General features: G+C 33.9%; 2 protein-coding genes across 3 annotated transcripts in view; one reads left to right on the forward strand and one right to left on the reverse strand.

The window, feature by feature from the left end:
• Window positions 1-12,473: 12,473 nt before the first annotated feature.
• On the forward strand, window positions 12,474-13,049 carry LOC106460359 (jerky protein homolog-like). Its single transcript, XM_013920051.1, has one exon. It carries the CDS (start codon window positions 12,474-12,476, stop codon window positions 13,047-13,049), a length of 576 nt encoding a protein of 191 aa, XP_013775505.1.
• A 1,010-nt stretch (window positions 13,050-14,059) lies between these two features.
• The window catches only part of LOC106460360 (G-protein coupled receptor 143-like), a 122,788-nt gene continuing 117,799 nt past the window's right edge, over window positions 14,060-19,048 (reverse strand). For both annotated transcript variants that reach the window (XM_022387063.1, XM_022387064.1), the window contains one exon: window positions 14,060-17,109. In XM_022387063.1, coding sequence (XP_022242771.1) covers window positions 16,888-17,109 — 222 coding nt within the window. In that variant the 3' untranslated portion in view covers window positions 14,060-16,887. The remainder of the gene's footprint in view (window positions 17,110-19,048) is intronic.

The following is a 19,048-nucleotide window of genomic DNA, read 5'->3' on the forward strand; positions in this document are numbered from 1 at the left end:
CATTTTCATTTATATAGTGCTCTGTGAACACAAATTAGTTAACATAAGTCAGTTAAATGACGAAAAATTAGGTGTCTATTTACTTGTGACCACTCAGTGTACATGTTCAGAAATGGCACGAAATTGATGGGGTATAGATTGGTATGCTGATCATGAAAACTTTTTTAACAATATTTAGAAGGCAGATGAAGATCGAGATAAGTACCTACTGCAAATAAATTTTCAGATTAAGAACATTTTTAACTTTTGGGAAAGGTATTTAACAACCCTTTCTGAAGTAAGGTTTTCACAAGTTAAGATTATAAAGAGCTGTTCAGATTAGGATTTAGAATTTCCAAAACAGAGATATACCTTGTACTTAATGGCATTTGAAAAGATGGAATATGGATAAATTTGGAACACCAGGACTATTGAAAAGGAGACCTACAACAAGTCATACCACAGCTGTGGTAAGCAGATCAACTGTAGAAAAAAGTGTGAACTGTATCTAGCTGGAGAAATATGGCAGTACATGGTAATACTCAACACTGCATGTGGATATCTTCATAAATAACAAGTCTCATGCCATTTTATAATGATCAGTGGGTGAAAATGTTTTCCAATAGTGGTATAGAGGATATGTAGTCACTTGACTGAAAACAAAACTATAGACTCATATTGTATTCCCTCGGTAATGACCACAAGTTTCGATTCCGCTTCATTAGTTGTGTTGACAAACAGACACAGTTATGGTTATTCTTAATGTGGAATACCTAGATATTTTCAATTACTTAGTTTTCAGTGCGGCACACTACACAGGAAAGGAATTGATTTGGTTTGTTTGGAATTCCGCGCAAAGCTACGCGAGGGCTATCTGCGGTAGCTGTCCCTAATTTAGCATTGTAAGACTAGAGAGGAGGCAGCTAGTCATCACCACCCATTGCCAACTCTTGGGCTATTCTTTTACCAACTGTTAGTGGGATTGACTGTTGGGTGGGATGGGGAATCGAACCAGCAACCTGACCACCTGGCCATGTTGGGCCGGAAAGGAATACAAAAGCTTAGATGCCTTATACTTTGCGGCACTGTCAGACTGTGAAAAGTATACGACTCTTCAAATTACATAATTTACTCAAAGGTAAACAACTGCTACAATGACTAATAAACTAGATCTAGATGAGTTTTAATTAATCACCTTTATTTGTTTAGCAGTATTTCACGTGTGCTGACGATTGATATTGTTCCAAATTAAAAGGGGATCGACTTGTTTGTGAAGCTGTTTGCCAATGTTGCTTATATGTAAAATATTTATTAGGCCTGGAAATTCGATCTAATTGTTTAATGACATAACACATGGATCCTAACGTTAACGTTACATCTACATTTGTATTTGGTAGGCTCTGTACTTGTAGTAATAGGGCTTTTGATTAGATTAACATATTTCAGTTCACCTGTTTAGAATGCGATAGGCCTATACCTACTTGCAGCATTAAACTGACGAGTGCAGCAAGGTTCCTAAAACTGTATAAACTAATAAACCTTTCAGTGCATGATTCCATCCAAGTATTCACATGAAACAAACACTGCATCAGCTACAGAGTTCCTAAGTACATTTATACTTTCTGAGGTAATTTATTTTGTTATTGTGTATGTATCTGTAATTAACCTAAGATGAAATGTGAACTACAAATTCAATTGTAACTTGTAAGCCATTGGTCTTCATTCCTTATCACAACTGTTTGATCCACTCTTTTCATCACAGTGGCCCAATTTATTCCTTCATTTTTCATCAATTGGGAATTAGTAGAATGATAGTTCCTGAATTTTTTTGGTTGTTTGTACAAACAACAGCAACACAACCAATTGGCATTATTACATGACACAGTTCTAAGCATGTAACTGCTACTGCTAGGTTCACTGTTATTTCACCAGTTTGTTCTTATGTCCAATATGGCAGAATAAACAAAGCTGGCCCAGTGCACGATGTCACATACATATCATCTATATACAGCATGTCAGGAAGCTTTTTCAAGGCAATTCATGATCATCAATGGATACTGCGCTGGAGAGGCAAGCTATAGATCGGGATAGTAGATACAAAGATCAAGGTGAATTCTGCTTTCTACTAGCCCTATGTCCTGAACCCTTAAAACACATAGAAATTCTGGCTTTGTACAGAAATGAGTCCAAAACTATATGCATCCACCAAGACAAGGCTTCCACTCATACTTCCCCATACATCAAGCAACTTGAGAAAGATATGGGTATTCAAGTTATTCCATATTGTTATGTCTCCGTTTGTTAATTAATTTTCCGTAACTTCGTTCCGACGAAACTTTAGCGACACAAGTCCTTACTTAATAAAACTAATTTATTCTTTTCGAATATAACTTCACGATACACTTAATTTCAACAATCGCGCTAAAACAAACGCTATAACAACAAACGTGCTCAACTTCAATAATACTCTCTGACTGCAGATCAATTACTCACTGTCTACACACACCTTGTCCCGTCACGTTGTCACCCTCTTATATATACCAGACTACCCTATATCTAATAATCTCCCGACAATTCCCAAAGGTTCGAGAGAACGAGTCACGTGACCTCGCTGACGCAACAATATGAAGACATACTGCACCCAAGAAATTCTGTCATCAGAATGTTGAAACAAGTACCAGCAATTGTCGTTAGATGGAATATGGCGTGCTTTGGTCAAGACAGCCTTACGATAGAACCTTTTGCAAAAGAAACTAGTTGCAGGGCTATTATCAAGGTGCACGGTCATCAGACGTAGCATTGATATAACATACCCTACCTGTGTATATATATATGTGTGTATGTGCAGTATGTACATAAATAATGGTGTCTGTTGGTGGTGTATATATGTATGTCTAGTAGTCTATCAGTTCATAAATGGAAGAATTTTTCAAATGTCTGTGTAAAGTATGTCAACTTAATTTTTTCCTCATCTTTGAAGGAATTTTTTTTATATTAAACTGAAGTTTCTTATGAGAATTTGGGGTATATTATGAAATTAAAATTCAAAGATTTAGCTGTATGCTTTTAATTTTTGTTTTGGTTTATGGATGTATTGATCAATTTGTATTTTAAAAAAATTCAACAAATCAAAGCACTTTGAATCTTAATGTACTACAATGAATAACTGCTTTTGTTATATTAGAAAAATACTGTGTACAAGAGTGAAATCTGAGCTGCACTATTCAGAGGAGCAGTTAAAGCATTATAAAGTAAACAATAAATGATTAATATCTTGGGCTGGGCTACTAAAAACACGTCATTTTATATTTGTATCATTAATTGGTAAATTTTTGAACACTACATCATTAAGTCATCATCATTAGTCATAAACATCTGCTAAACCTTTTGTTTTGGTAAAGGTTACATACAACAATGGCTATCTCATGGAAGCTTGTACCACTCTGGCTCTGTGTCAGTGGCTACTCCATAGGGTGGGACAAGCCCATCTCAAGGGGTGAACAGATACTTGTACAAGTTCATTAGAGTAGAGAGTTCTCTCCCATGCATTATTTAAAATAATGATTGCCATAGTTAATTAAAAATTGTAGGATACCAAACTAGAACCTTTGTCTGACTTTAAATTGTGGTATTATTATTTTTTGGTTATCTGTCTTTATTTGGTGTAGACATTTTTGGAAAGCCTCTTTAGTTGAGTTCTAAGAAGTAAGAAGCTAACCAGTTGCTAAAACACAAGACATGAATAAAGACTTGTTATATTTGTTCCTTTGTTTGCTTGGCATGGAAAAAACAATGTTGTGGCTTTAACCACTGTGAATGATACTGTACTTGATAATGTTAATTGTTGGCCTACTGCCAGTGCCATACCAAGACTTAGGCAAGTGGGACTTATCTGCAGACAACCCAAATGAAAGTCAGGGAGTTGGTGTTGATAACATATTGCAGTTGGAGTAAAGATTTTTATCATAACAGTGCATGAGAAGTTGTGACTAATTCATTCATAGCAGGGACAACAGTCAGGTTTCTGAATGCACAAGCTCAATTAAAAAATTGTGCTGCAGGAAAGCACAGAGTATATAATATATATCCAACAAATAGCTATGTTAAAAAGCATTATAAGTATGAAAAAAAATAGAATCATAGCAGATTGAAGTACTTCCTCCTAAGACTGCAATTGAAAAACTCCAAGCCTGACATGAGAGCTTCCTATCAAGATAATAAACAAGCTAGGGTGTTTAGTATGTAGCAAAGGACATAAAACAGGATATCATGTCAATACTGAAAGATGGTGAATTCTTCAGTATCATTTCAGATAGGTCCTACTGAGGAGGAATGGGTATATATATATGTGTGTGTGTGTATATAATATTAAAAACCGCAAAGTTACTTTTAAAATTTTGCTCATTAATCATCCTGTTGAGAGGCCAAATTCAAAAGGCATATATAATGTGATTTGTGAATGAATGTGTGATAATATTGGTAATTCTTGGCAGGACACTAGTTGATTTTGAAGCAGATAGAGTTATATAAATGTAGGACAAATAGTAGAGGTTGGAACTCTATTGAAAAGATCATGCTGGAATTAGCCATAAATGACTCATTTGCTGTCATTCTGTTGTGGTTAAATATACTGCAATTCTTCTGGTTGAATGTATATAATTTTTACCACTATTTAGGTTCAATAGGCCTGGACAATCCTTCAACTGAAAATACTAAAGATCATAGGACTCCAAAGAATTTCACACAGAGAAAAAACTGTGTCAGATGTTGAACATTCTTGGCCTTGCTTTGTTGAACATCTTGGACTGGAAGATACAAAGACTGACAATACAGATACTGCCATCAGAGCAAATACCTGGCAGAGACCCTGAAATCTGAGAGATTTGTTTTATTGAATTTCCTGTACAAGTACATTCTGGTGTTTGCAAGATGGAGTAAGCCCCTACAAAGTGATAAAGCTAGCATAGAGACTGTGTTAGCCAGGACTAGTGTGAACTATGTGAAGTTACTAGGAAAGACAGAAAATATATCTTCTAGGATAAAGATCTCATCAAAAGACGAATATGAGAGGGCCATTTTTTGATAATTTTCGGTGTGTTAAGAAAGATGCATCTGAAATAACTCTCAATATGCTCAAACATATTAACTGTAGACTTATAGAATTCAGTCAATATCCAGTTCCTTTCAACAGGCCAGAAAACCAAGGTGGATTTGGTACTTATTAAGATAATGGGATTGAACTACTACTTAGTCAATTTTTGTGATGAAGGGTTTTAGTGCAAATGGTGCTTCAGTAGAATGGAATAAACTCAAGGTCAAAGGAATGAAAAATTTTCAAAAGGTGAAAAAAAGCAGAAAAGTGTGACCTTTGTTAGATTCTGGGAAGCAGTACTGGTTGATGAAGCCAAAGATTTTGACTCTGATGTTCAGAATATTTTAGCCTTTGTCAAGGTATTTGTAATCCCAGTACAGTCAGCTGTTTATGAGAGATGCTTCTCAAAAATGAATAGAGGACTAAGTTACACCCAGACACTTTCCTGACTTTTGACTATAAAGCTATCAGAAGTTAGTATTGAAGGTTATGATACCACTCATGCATTTGAACTATAGTAGACAGGATGCAAAAAGGCTAGAATATCTTATGTTAGACTTGAACAGAAATGATATCAGCTAAACTTCCAAATTGTTGACTTTCCTGCATTTTCAGAATAAAACGATTCAGGACCTGGCTCTGATGACTAGACTGTGATATCTAATCTGACTATTCAGTGTCAGTGGCTATTCTTATTATATAGTTGTAATTCTTTCTGCTTAAATATTCTCCTCAATACCATTCTTAAGTAACAGTAGATTTGATATGTCGGAAGTGAAGCTAGTTCAATCAGTTACTGAAATTCTGCTGTTCAATTTTAAAGTTACATATTTTCAATTATGAATTCATAAGTAGAGCTACAGAGGATTGAATCTAGTACTGGTTTGTGGATGAATCATAGAAATTTCAAAGTTCTACATTATGTGCAGTTAGATTTCAGGCTCTTGCATGTCTAGGCAGTAGGTTATTTGCAGCAGTAGCAGCAAAGAATATGTCACATTCTGGACAGTTAAATGTTGAAAGTTCCTAATTTGATGTTACTGACTAAGCTAAGGTAGTTTTGACAAGAACAGTGTAAGAACAAATACTAGGCAAAAGTTGCAATCATGATTTGGAACCTGAGAACAGTGGAAAGACTGAAGCGACAAAACATAAAGCTGTGCTGCACCTCTGATCCTTGTGTTAGATTGTATAATGTTTACTTATGCATCTCATAATTTTCTGTTCAAACTTGTAATATTTCCAGTTGAATATTTACCTGGCAGTCTAAATATTTCTCTTATTACAAATGCCTTGTATTACACTATTATTGATAACATTCAAAAACTGTCACTAAAAAATACTAGAAAAAATAGTCAAATGAAAAAACAACCACATATTTTATTGGAAAGTTAAAGTTTTATTTTATGAATAACATTTGGACAGGTGAAAATTGTGATGGAAAACTAAAATTTCCACCTTTACTAATTAACTATTTGTTTAGTTAATACTTCAGATTAATTAATGAAAACCACTGCAACAATTATCATTTACCTCTAATTGTCTACGTGATGTTTAGTATAAACTTTTAATTTCAAATACCAAATATTGATAGGAAAAATCAACAACGTCATTCTACAAACATCTCCTTGAACTTGTTAATGAACTTGTAGAAAAAAAAGACATATACAATATTATGATGAGCTGACAAACATCAAACATAATATCAAATTAGCTGTAAAATAACTAGCTTTCATTTTTTGATCTATATATACTTTTCATTCAACATAAGTACCAAATATGGCTACTTGAGGAATTAACATCTAGATAATAATGAATGAGAACAAAGTCTGAATGGTTATTTAGTACAGTTGCTGATACTTTTGGTACTCCAGCTGTAAAAGACAGCATAGGAGAGAATCTTGAATTAGTTAGTAAAACAAGTAAAACTTGGGATAATAAATAGATTAAAAAAATTAACAATGTTTCATCAGAGTACAAATGGCATGAGTTACAGATAAAACAAAATAACAATTTCAATGTGTTAGTAAATATCAAACAATGGAAGAACACAAAACAATAAGGCTTTAGTAAAAGAAGTAAAATTTGAGATGAAAAATAAATATAAATAATTGAAAAAAATGAAAAGTTTCATTAGAGTGCAAGTGGCATCAGTTACAAAAAAAACAACAACAAAAACAATTGTAATGTGTTAGTAAATGTCAACCAATGGAAGGGCACATGATAATGAGACTTAGTTATACAATATGGTTATTTCAAATATATAAAGTGGGAGACCTCAGCTTCTAATAATGTTGTAATTTATTTGTCAACTACGTGGAGTGTGAAGCATAAATGATGACATTAAGTTAGACCTAGAAAGTTTTAAAGATTCAATGTTGTGAGTTCTATTACATTTGAAGCTATATTATCAATAAAAGATAGTTGTTTCAGGAGTAGAATGAGTTGAGAGATAGTCAAGGGTATAGGTAAGAGTTACTTCAAGATAGAGAGCCAGTCAGTTAGTGTGTTTTCTTGAGTTTTGTTTTACAAGTAAATTGATTTTACGTTAGTCCTACTACAGCTATAGAGATTTGAATGATATTTGTAATATAGGCTACAACCACAACAATTTAACAAGTTAACAGAAACATTAGCCTGGATTTTGAATTATTTTCACCAGATAATTTACAAGAACTTGCTAATGAAAGAAGAATGTTACAACACTAATGTAAGAAGTTGAGCATCGTTTTGATTAAAATGGAGTTTTGACTAAACACCAGCTTTCACTTAACTTTCAAGATGACCACAGGGGAAATGAGTGGAATAGGTAACCTGCTAAAACAACAGAAAGAGACAGAGCATTTAAAGAAGAACAAGAAGAAGAAACAGATAGAAAATTAAAAAAAAAGACCTGGAAAGAACAGAAAAATAAGAGGACCAAGAAGAAAGAGACAGAAAAATAAAACAAGATCAAGAGGTAAGAATTTAAAGAACTAAAATTAAAAATAAATCTAATTGAAGACAAGATCAATGAAGCTATTGGAGATGCACAGAAAGATTGTAACAATAAGACTGAAGAAGTATGTAAAAGTTTTAATGATAAAATAGAAGATGTACAAATGGGCATCAAAGAAGTCAAAAGCAAAGTACAAAAAGACATTAATGAAGTAGAAAAATGCATCACTGAAGTAGAAAAGAACATTAATGACAGAATAAAACTCTGTAAAAGGAATTATTAAATGCAAAGATTAGACCAGCCACACTTCTTTCTGCATTTGCTGAAGAATTACAATTGAAAACACCATGTTTTATGAAATGAAATAGGAAAACTTGTTTGGTTTACACCCTTTACCACTACTGCTGTAGCACATGACCTTTACAGTCCTTTCTCGACTACTCCAGCCATGATACTATGAAGTTGAGTTTGAGAATTTAGTTAGTCAGTTTAACCTTGGCCCATAGAAAAACCAATGCACTATGAGCCAAGGTGTCACGGGAGTCATAATGGGCTCTGCTTGAAATCATTCCCATAGTGAACAACAAATGATCCATCTCACTACTCATCTGAAAAGGCCAACTTTGATAACATTACTTTCCAGTTGAGACCCATAATAACTATCAAGTGTTGGTAGCTGCCTTATTCAACAGATTTGGATTTGGCAACAGAACTAAGATCAATTAAAGTTGTAGATAAACTACTAAAGGTGCCATATAGAAATTACAGGAGTATTAGATCCCGTAGTACTGAAACATCAATCCCTTCTATCAATAGTGTAAAAGTGTTAGTTAAACAGCTGGTGATACAGAACATAAGATATAAACCACAAGATAACAGATGTTTTAAATGTAATAACTTGAAGGGACATATTGCTAAGAATCGCAGGCTAAGGCCTTTGTCTTCAACTTCATCTGGTACAATAAACTAGAGCTAGTGGTGAAACACACAGTCAAAATGTGCATCCACCAAGGAGAACACGGAATCCCCCAACCTCTACATGTTAATAGTCTTTCTCACTGCATATGTTTTGTTAAAACTCTCCTATCCAATCACCCAGGTTTATCTCTTCTCTAGTATAACTTAGGTCTGAAGATAAAATATTTTTCTTCTACATCTCAAAAGCAGTTCCTATTCTATGACCCCCTCCCCCAACTACATCATACTGAAGCATTTGAGTCTTACGAGATTTTCAAATGTTTCAATGAGCGAAAAATATAATTTTATAAAGTTCCATGTTTGACATGCATGCATGTCATATGAAGAAGATATGTTAGATATACACGACTGTTCATTTTAAGTTTAATACAAGTGTATTATTTAGTTTATATTATGCAAGCATTAAAGTAAATTATTTTCAGAAGCAATAGTTATGACATGTTTTCTGACATAACTGATTACGAACTATTTGTTGTGAATTGATGTCATGTTACTCGAACCTTCTGTATTTTTCTTGTTGCTTTAAATGAGTATTGTTACATCATAGCATCTTTTAGTTTGTAGAAAGTTCTAGCCCTCAGTTGGGCAATGTATATTTCTAAGGTGAACGTTTCACAGTTTGTATTGTAACAAGAGATAGAAATAATAATTCGTCTTGTTAATTGGGTTCTAAAGTAATTGAACCAGTCTGTGAGGACTTTTGACATAAAAGAGAAATATTTAAAACTCTGGATATGACTGTGGTAGCCCACAGAGTAATATAAGTGAACTTATCAACGATTCTATTGTGATAAAGAGTAGAGAAGAAATAATTTGTTTTGTTGGTTGGGTTCTAAAGTAACTGAATCAGCTTGTGTGGACATTTGTTGAAAAAGAGAATTATTTAAAGCTCTGGTTTCAATTGTGGTGATGTAAAATTTTTTTTTTTACATATGAGCTTATGATGACCTGCAAAAAACTAGATTTTCAGTATTTGAGGCATAGATTAGTACAGGAGTAGAGAAAGCACAGATACATAACTTGACTCAGCAGAGAGGGGAGTCAGTCAGAGTATTTGGACAATAGCTACAAGAATTAGGTAACAGACTGCGCAGACACTCGAACAAATTGATGATAGAGGATACTTTAAAGTCAGACTATGAGCGAGGTTTCATCAGTAATGTAATGAGAAGGAATGTAAATGAAGCACACACACCTGATGTGACTTTGCTAGATTTAATTGAAGTAGCTGCATGAGAGGAGCTACACAAAAACATATATACAAGCCCCAGCACTCTACTATAAGTATAGTGAATAGTAGTAGAAACTACAAAACAAACTGGTGAAACAAGCAGCAGAATAAACTCAATGGCTTACAATGTCTTAACTGTGGTAAGATAGGACACATGGCATAAAAACTGTTTTAGGAAACAGAAAAGAAATGAACAGAAAAGCCTCAAACTTTCAGAAGGAAGTTCCCTAGAAATAATAGTAGCTCTAAGTTTGCTGTAGAGTATGGTTCAAAAGTAAAGGTAATCCCGTCAGTTTGGAACTAGTGAATAAAAATCTGACATTGTTAGGTAATGTTTGGAAGGAATTTTCTAAAAGTATTTTAACTTCCATAACAGAACATCCTGTTAAAATGCTACACAAGTATAGTGTACAGATGAAAGTAGGAGACTTAGAGATTGAACACTCGTTTTACATCTGTAAGCAGATAGACTTAGAAACAGATGGTATTATACGGCAAAATTTCTTAAGGGCTTACACCACTGAAATATCTCTTACCAGAGGTAGGCTATGCATTGAAACAGAGATCTTAAGTTTTATGAAAGGCTTGTACCTTCAGTCTTATGTGCTAAAGTTGTGACAAATGATACCTTCCCACTGACTAAAGTTAATAGTCAGACACTGAATGCTAACATCTGCAAGGCTAGGAATCAACAATCAAAACACAAAAGCACTGACACATGACCAAGTTAGCATCTTGACAAAGTTATTTTTATTGAAATGTTTAATTTTGGCAAAATATAATATTAAGGTTTTATTGCAGCTACATATTTTGTGTAAAAGACATTGCCTTGGACTATTCACTCAGACATTTGTTTAATAATTTTCTCTGTATGGTCTATCATACTACCACATTACTGACAAGCATTATTTAACATGTTAAGTCAAGTGTGACAAATCATCAAATGTATTTATCCATTTGCTTAATATACGTAAAATTAAGCTGTTCCCTAAATTTTAGTTTAGCTAGTGTTGTTCAGTAAAATTCTTTATTGTGACATGTCTCATGCCAAACCTCTTTACATTCGCCTAATGGCATAATTTTATGAGAATTATCTGATCCTCTAAGAAAATATGCCGTTACAAATAAACAGCAAATTCTATATGATTATATGTACCTGGATGTGAAGTAATCATATTTCATGAAATCTTTTATGTTAATGTCCCAGTTCACCCAAAAACTAAGCACCTTGCAAACTATGTAATAATTCCAAAAAGAAATATAATATAAGAGTAATGAACAATTGCCTAATTTTAGGATTGCCTGAACTAGTTAATTCAAATTAAAACCATTGGCCACCTTTGACAACTGAATCGTGACAAAGCCAAAGGTAGTAGACATGATAACAACGTTTTATTTCATTCTTAAGTATAGGATTTTTGTTCATTGACATTTATATATACATGATATAGTATGATTTTTGCATGAATGTCAACCAAGCAACATTAATATTAATCCATCATAACTAGTTGCTAGAGATAAAGTTATGTACAAAATCATAGATGACAAAAGTATACAGTGGTCCCCCTCCCCTACGACACCCCTCGCCGATGACTTCCCCGCAGTTACGACTTGTTCCCGATGCACTGTCAGTGTTTGCATGGTAATGTCCCCCTAATGAACGACATCCCCGCAGATGCGACATACGACCGACCCATAACGACCGATATCGGTGCTAACGGTTTCTCAGTTATGACTTTCTGTGCGAGTCATGACCTCTTTAATCAGTGGAGACTCTAAATTAAGAAATCAATAAATATATTTCCTGTTTTGTTGTCCATACATTTCATTTTATACTTTCAGTACATATACTAACAACTATATTAGGTTATACCTTTGTTGCTAAGCGACATGACACAAAAGCCATTGTGTAGTGTTACATGTGGTGTTAACGTAGTGTTACCAAAACGCACTGGTTTTTCTACACATCAGCAGTTGTTAATATAACTGATTTTTACCAATAATTATTCTATGAATACACCATGAATTCATTTCATGAATGTTCTTAATTTTGATTGGCTCACAAGGGAATTTACCGACGTTTGACTGCCTCGAATACACACTTCTACCTCTTTGTTTGTCAAGCTTGATTTCGCAAAATTTATTTATTTCAGTTATCTATAAAATGTACTATGGGGTGGGGGTGGTAGTACTCGCTCCATCAGTTTTGACGGGCTATATGCTAGTGCTATACAATCCTTGGGATATTCAGCAAAATGCCTGGAAAACGCAAACACCTCACTCTTCAGCAAAAGATGGAAGTCATCAAAATGCATGATAAAGGTGCTAAATGTGTACATATTGCCACAGAAATGCAGTGTGGAAAAACACAGATTCAAACGATCATAGCTAATAAACAAAAAATCAAAGCCCTCTGGGAAAGTGGTTCCAATGCTGCCATGAAAGTGACCAAAGTGAGAAAAACTGCCAATCATGAGCTCAATGAACAGGTGTTTGAATGGTTTTGCAATGGTCAATCGAAAAACATTCCAATCACTAGCAAATTAATCCAAGAAAAAGCAGTCATGCTCTCTGTCGAGCTTGGCCTTGATGATTTTTCTGTCACAAATGGCTGGCTAGATCGTTTCCAGAAACGGCACAACCTGTCTGGTGAGGGGGCGTTAGTCAATGAGGAGACGGTCAACGACTGGTGCAGCCGTCTAGAGAGCATGTGCGAGGGGTACAGTCTCAAAGATATTTTCAATGCCGATGAGACTGGCCTGTTCTATCGTGCTCTCAAGTCATTCGCGGTGACAAGTGCCACGGGGGCAAGAATTCAAAGGAGAGGATAGCCATGCTACTTGGCTGCAGTGCGACGGGCAAGAAACTCACCCCCCTCATCATCGGTCGTGCTGCCAATCCTCGATATTTCCGTGGCTATTCGACGTCTTCGCTGCCTGTCACCTACCAAGCCAACAAACGTGCCTAGATGACATCCACAATTTTCAAAGACTGGCTCCAAAAACTGAACAACAAAATGACTCTTGAAAAACGTAAAATCATAATGTTTGTTGATAACTGTGCTGCTCATCCTGCTATGACTTTGTCGAATGTAAAACTTGTATTTTTGCCCCCAAACACAACAGCTCATCTCCAGCCACATCCTTATAATGGATGAGGCTAGCACTGCTGCTGATCTGGCCGGCAAGGTCACAGTGCTGGATGCCATATCTTGGCTGAAGTATGCCTGGGACTGTGTGCAGGCTGAAACCATTCAGAAGTGCTTTGCACACTGTGGATTCAGCTTTGCCACAGCTCCCACGGCCTCTACTGATGCCACAGAGACGGCTCCAGCCGAACTGCTGCCACTGCTTCAGGGGTCGTCATGGGCAGATTTTGTTGAGTGCGACAACAAGGTCACGGCATTGACGGAGGTGTTTGGTGTCGTGGAAACTGCCCCTGAGGTCGAAGAAGAAACAGAAGCTCTAGCAGCTTCTCACATCTCGGCCCGACAAACTCTTTCACACTGGCAACCAATAACAAAAAACTTCTGGACATTGCCCTTGTGGGTTTGTCTGCTGTCGAACAATCAATATTCAAAGCATGCACAATATCAACTTACACAACTTCATCTTACATAAAGAAATCAGACAGTTTTGTTTGCTTAACACATGACACATCAAGAAAAAAAAAAATGATAAAAAAATATTTTCTGACTATTCATAGTGTTTCCACAGTTCACATTTTTCATTTAGCCTGACGATCGCTGCCTCTGACATTTACCTCTTAAAATGCAAAAATCTACGAAATGGCGAAAAAAAACCCCATAAGTTTTAGATGTTGAAATCAAACAATAAACACATTAGTTGTTTAATGTCACTTTATTCACATAAATAATCACTCTCTGCCTGTCCACGAATTTGGCACGAAAGGTGTGAAATCATCAATCAGTTGCGCTTGATTACCACTTGCCTCTGACCAAGGATGACTAGCCGACTGTAGGCAATGGCCCCATTGGCCCATCCCCTTCCTAACAACATCCCCACGGATACGACTTTGATAGACTGGCTGTAAGGTCGGTCGTTAGAGAGGGGGGGACCACTGTATATATATATATATATAAACAACTCTCATTTTTCTGCCAACATAGATCTAACTCATTTTGGGTAATCACTCAGCTTTATGGTAATTTGATAAATAAATAAACATGAGTAAATCAACTCATTGGTTCTAAATTGTTGCACTAAATGAAAACTTTTTGGGAAATTAGGTGTGTCTTGAAAACTGTGCTATCTTTCAGAATAAGCTACCCTGTTGGAATGTCCACCAAGCATTTTTGATACCCAAGGACATTCACCTTTCAATAAAACATACAGGTATTTCCCCCTTAGTTGGTACCAGTAACCAACTTTTAGAGGTCTGACTCATGGAATATTAGGTGTGAGCTGTGGTGTGGTTGTAAGGGGAGAAGGAGACCACAAAACAAGTGCTTAATCATTATAAATTACTTCTATAAAGAAGACAGATGTCCTAAAATGCCCTAAAAAATAGCCAGAAGTGTCCAAAAATTTTACTAAAACAATGTTCTCAAATCCTAAAAAAAATGAAAGTTCTGGGAGGCTTGCTGGTAGATGCTTGTGAACTTGATGAAGAGTTAGAGATGCCAAAAGACTTTGAACCAGATCCAGTAGGCATTCTAAGAAAAATGAAGCAGTTCACATATGAAGCAAAAGACAAACCAGTTCAGGACCCAAAACAAAAAATTTAAAGTAAGCTTCTATTTTGCTCTCCTTGATACTGCAATACAATCAGTTGAAGAATGATTTCAGCAGATATGTGAACTTAATTCTGTGTTTGGTTTCCTCTACAATATCTACAGTTTACAAAATAAGTCAACAAAAAAGCTAATGAAGCATCATCAATGCTGGAGATTTGTGCAATTAATTGCATGGTAACTACCAAAGTGTCTTACACCTCAAGATGTACTGAAGTTTGTTTGTGAATATAAACTGACAGACAGTGTTCCCAATATCTTCATTGGTCTCTGCATTTAGTGTAATGTTTCAAAATCATTCATTAATAAAGTATTAATTCTCATGAACAAGTTCACAAATGGAAAAAGACAGAAATACATTTTCTTTCTGACAAATAATTTTAGTTCTTATGAATATAGCAAAATGTCTGGTGGAAAAAATGGGAGAATTTAAAGTTTAGTATTTGACAACAGAAAAACATGCAAGGAATTTTAAACTCAACATATAATTTACAAAAAATGTAAACATCAAAAGGTTACGTGGAAAGACTAACTTCATATCACTGCCAACCATCTAGCAAGATGCAATTTTAAAAGTAATAACTATTCTAATCAGTTTCCACTAGTGCAAATCATTTATAAACTGAGTATTTTAAAAGGAAGATATGAAATAATATGTATATTTTGCATTAATTTCTACCTATTCTACTAACTACTTTTAAATTGTAAAGCAAATTGACGCATGCTGGAATTTGTATGCACATATGACAATCATATTTTCAATAAGTTTAGTTAATAAAAGGATATGATAATCCAATGACTGATAATGCATAGGTCAGTAAGACAAAAGTCAGTTGTAACTCCTTTTCTCTGAAATTTGCTGAACAGAATCTTTGAGTTTCATTTATGTATAAAGAAATCTTACTATGTCAAAAAACTGAACAGAAATAAAACACTCTTTTTTTAGATTTTGTAAAAGTTGTAATGTAAGAATAAATGCTTAACATTAATAAAATGAATGTAATACTTAATGAGATTCAAGAATTCTGTATTGTAATAAATGACCAAATTCTTTGGATCAATGCAAAATGATAATGTCATTTATGATATGTATATTATCTAACTTATGAGAATGAAAATAATTCTAAAATCTGTGACAGTTAATATGAAAAAAATGTATTTTCATTTGTAATATTTGTTAATTATTGAATAAAATTTTGAGAATTTTATAATATGTCTGATCTCCCCAAATTTCATTGGATCATATATATATATATATATATGTGTCAAATTTAGGTTCCATCTAAATAATCTCACACATAGACAAATGGATGAAAATGCATACTGTTAAGGAAGATGGTGAAATATTTAAAGCCTCTCTCTCTATGCTGATCATTTTTGATCATCCATCATGGCACTTTAAAGAGTTTATGCATTTCTTTGGATTCATAACACATTTATGGTTGGTTGACAGTCTGTCGATGAGCCAATTAAAGGGAGTTTCACATATTAATTTTAGTTAAGCATAAATATTGCAGAAGGCACTCTAGAACTAAGCTTTCTAGTACTAGTACTCATTCTCCAAGACTTTTCTCACTGGATTTGAACAAACTGTTGATAATAGAAATAGCAGAAATCTGCCAAATGGCAGTCAATTCTCATCCATGTTTAAAAACTTGGTAAAGTTGAACAGCAATGCAAAAAATGAAGCAACTTAATCAATTTGTTCTCTATAAATTTTGGACTTAATTACTCAAAACCAGAATTTGAAATTTTTATAATGTTCTTCAACCTCAAATTTTGGTATCTTTACAAAAATAGCTATATTGATAAAAGTATGAGTATTCCATTTTACATTCTTATATTGTTAAAAATGCTACTGTTTCTAAAAGCAAAGGTGATTTTGCATGTTTTGAGTTTGTAAAACTTCCATTGGATTATGTAGATACCATGGCATCACTACGAAAAAGATTTATAAAAAATGAGGAGTCAGCAGCTATGTCTGTGTCTTCAATTTCTGTGTAAGATGGATGAGGAGGTTCTCCACATGTAACTGACCAGGGCCTAAGTGACCATAAGATCCAGCACCATTTACGTAGGTCTCGGCAGCCACGATACACAAAAGCATTCATTACAGCTTGCAAAGGGTTAATTACAGCCTGATAACAATATACAGAAGTATTACAACATAATCAACTGAATTTCTAAACAATCATGTATAAAAGACTAAAGTTGAATATTTTTAGCTATCTCTATGACTTGTATATACAATTCAATAAAATGGTTACCTTTATCAAATATGTGCACTATTTCATGAAAGTTACATAATACTTGTAAGAAAACAAATTATTCAACAATTAATCATTCTTTAAACTGTTCAATACCAACATCATCAAAATTTTTGTTTTAGTGCTTAAAAGGACAACATTTCTTTACAATATTAAAAAAACATTTAGTTCTTTAAACGTGTTCTATAATTTCTCTTTCTCTTGCTTTTTATTAACTCTATCGCCACGGGTATTCTTTAGTGCATATGACACAAAGTTTTAGTGTCTTACATTCAAAAGTTTATGAAACTACATTTTGTTTATGTTATACCAATTAGTATAGCATAAAATCTTAGCTAATAATCCATATTTTAATAGTATATAAGTTTTAAGTTCTTAATTCTATAAGGCAATATTTAAAAAAAGTCATGAATTTCCCCTAGTATGACACATTTTCTCTAGGTATATTCTCTTCTCTATTTTATCCATCACCCCTTCAAAAAGTACAAAAATGTAAATTACTCCCTATAAAATCATCATTGCTCAGACAAACCATAATTTTTATAACCTTCATTTTAGTTTGGGTACAAAGCTATTGAACAAAGAATCAGACCCATCCTGCCACACCCACCTGTCATATCCCCTCTTTTAGAATTTGTTAATAGTTTATAGTTAATAGCTTAAAGCTACTTAGGATAAACAAATGTAGTTTCATGTTACAATTTAAAGTCATTCTCAAAAGAAAAAAGGGTAATTATATTTATTTAGATTTTTTTGGTGGTTACAAGGTTGGTGAAATTGACCAATCCCATATAGAGATAGGGTAGAGAAAATAACATATAAAATACAAAGATTTACTGAAAAAAAAAGCAAAAAACGTTTGAAATGTATTTAGGAGGTTTTAGAGATTACACAAAGGAAATCTGAGATCTTTGGGATGAAGAAAGTATTTTTAACCTAAACATGAAAATTACTTTGCACACATACTATAAAAACAAATACTCAATATTTTCTAGAAATAGGATTTTTGTATGTGAAGGACTTATAATGTTAACTGAAAGACTGCTTAATTTTCTGAAGATATACATACACATATATATTGAAAGTTAAAAATATTAAATTGACCAAGCCTGTGTTGAGAGAGTTAAACAATTTTAAAACGTTTTCATTTAAACAATAAAACTAAGTGAATAATTCAGTTATCTAGAAACATTTATTGTAATAGTATCAATAAACATTAATATCACTTCATATATTGGAATCCAGAGGTTTTGTTGACATTAGTGGAATACATAATAAATGAAAACATTTATGGCCATACTGAAGATACATAACATTTAAACTGACCTTTCAATCAACTTCTCTTTGTAATAAATCCATGTAACATACTTTATGTTACAGCACCACTAAAATAACACTTAAAATATGGTAACATTAAAAACATTCATTGTTGTGGGGCAAAATAAAAAGCAGATTACATGTTATTAAATAAAAGGTTCAGATGAAGAGTAGTAATTTAAGATAGTTTAACAATTTTTATGTCACTATAATAATAGACGACACCTTGATAAACAGTTTTCAAACTACCAGGGATGCAGAAGCTTGTAACAGTATGCTAACTAAATATATTGTTATGACAGCATAAGTCACGCGACAGTGGGAGCATGTGCGCTGGAGTTTTCGAAGGATCATGAATTTGCCCACCAGCTCGAGTGTGATCTAGATGCCCTCTTTTTTAGTATATATATAAGCCTGGCAAAAAAAGCCAGTGGCAGATAAATAATTGAGTCAAGCGAACAGTAGGCACCGTAAGTAAAGTGCGTGAATCACT

This window comes from Limulus polyphemus, unplaced genomic scaffold (assembly GCF_000517525.1).
Source record: "Limulus polyphemus unplaced genomic scaffold, Limulus_polyphemus-2.1.2 Scaffold759, whole genome shotgun sequence".
Taxonomy (NCBI): Eukaryota; Metazoa; Arthropoda; class Merostomata; order Xiphosura; family Limulidae; genus Limulus; species Limulus polyphemus.

What these genes read in the sequence shown, in the direction of transcription:
- LOC106460359 (XM_013920051.1), top strand. Translation starts at nt 12,474, where the DNA reads ATGCCTGGAAAACGCAAACACCTCACTCTTCAGCAAAAGATGGAAGTC.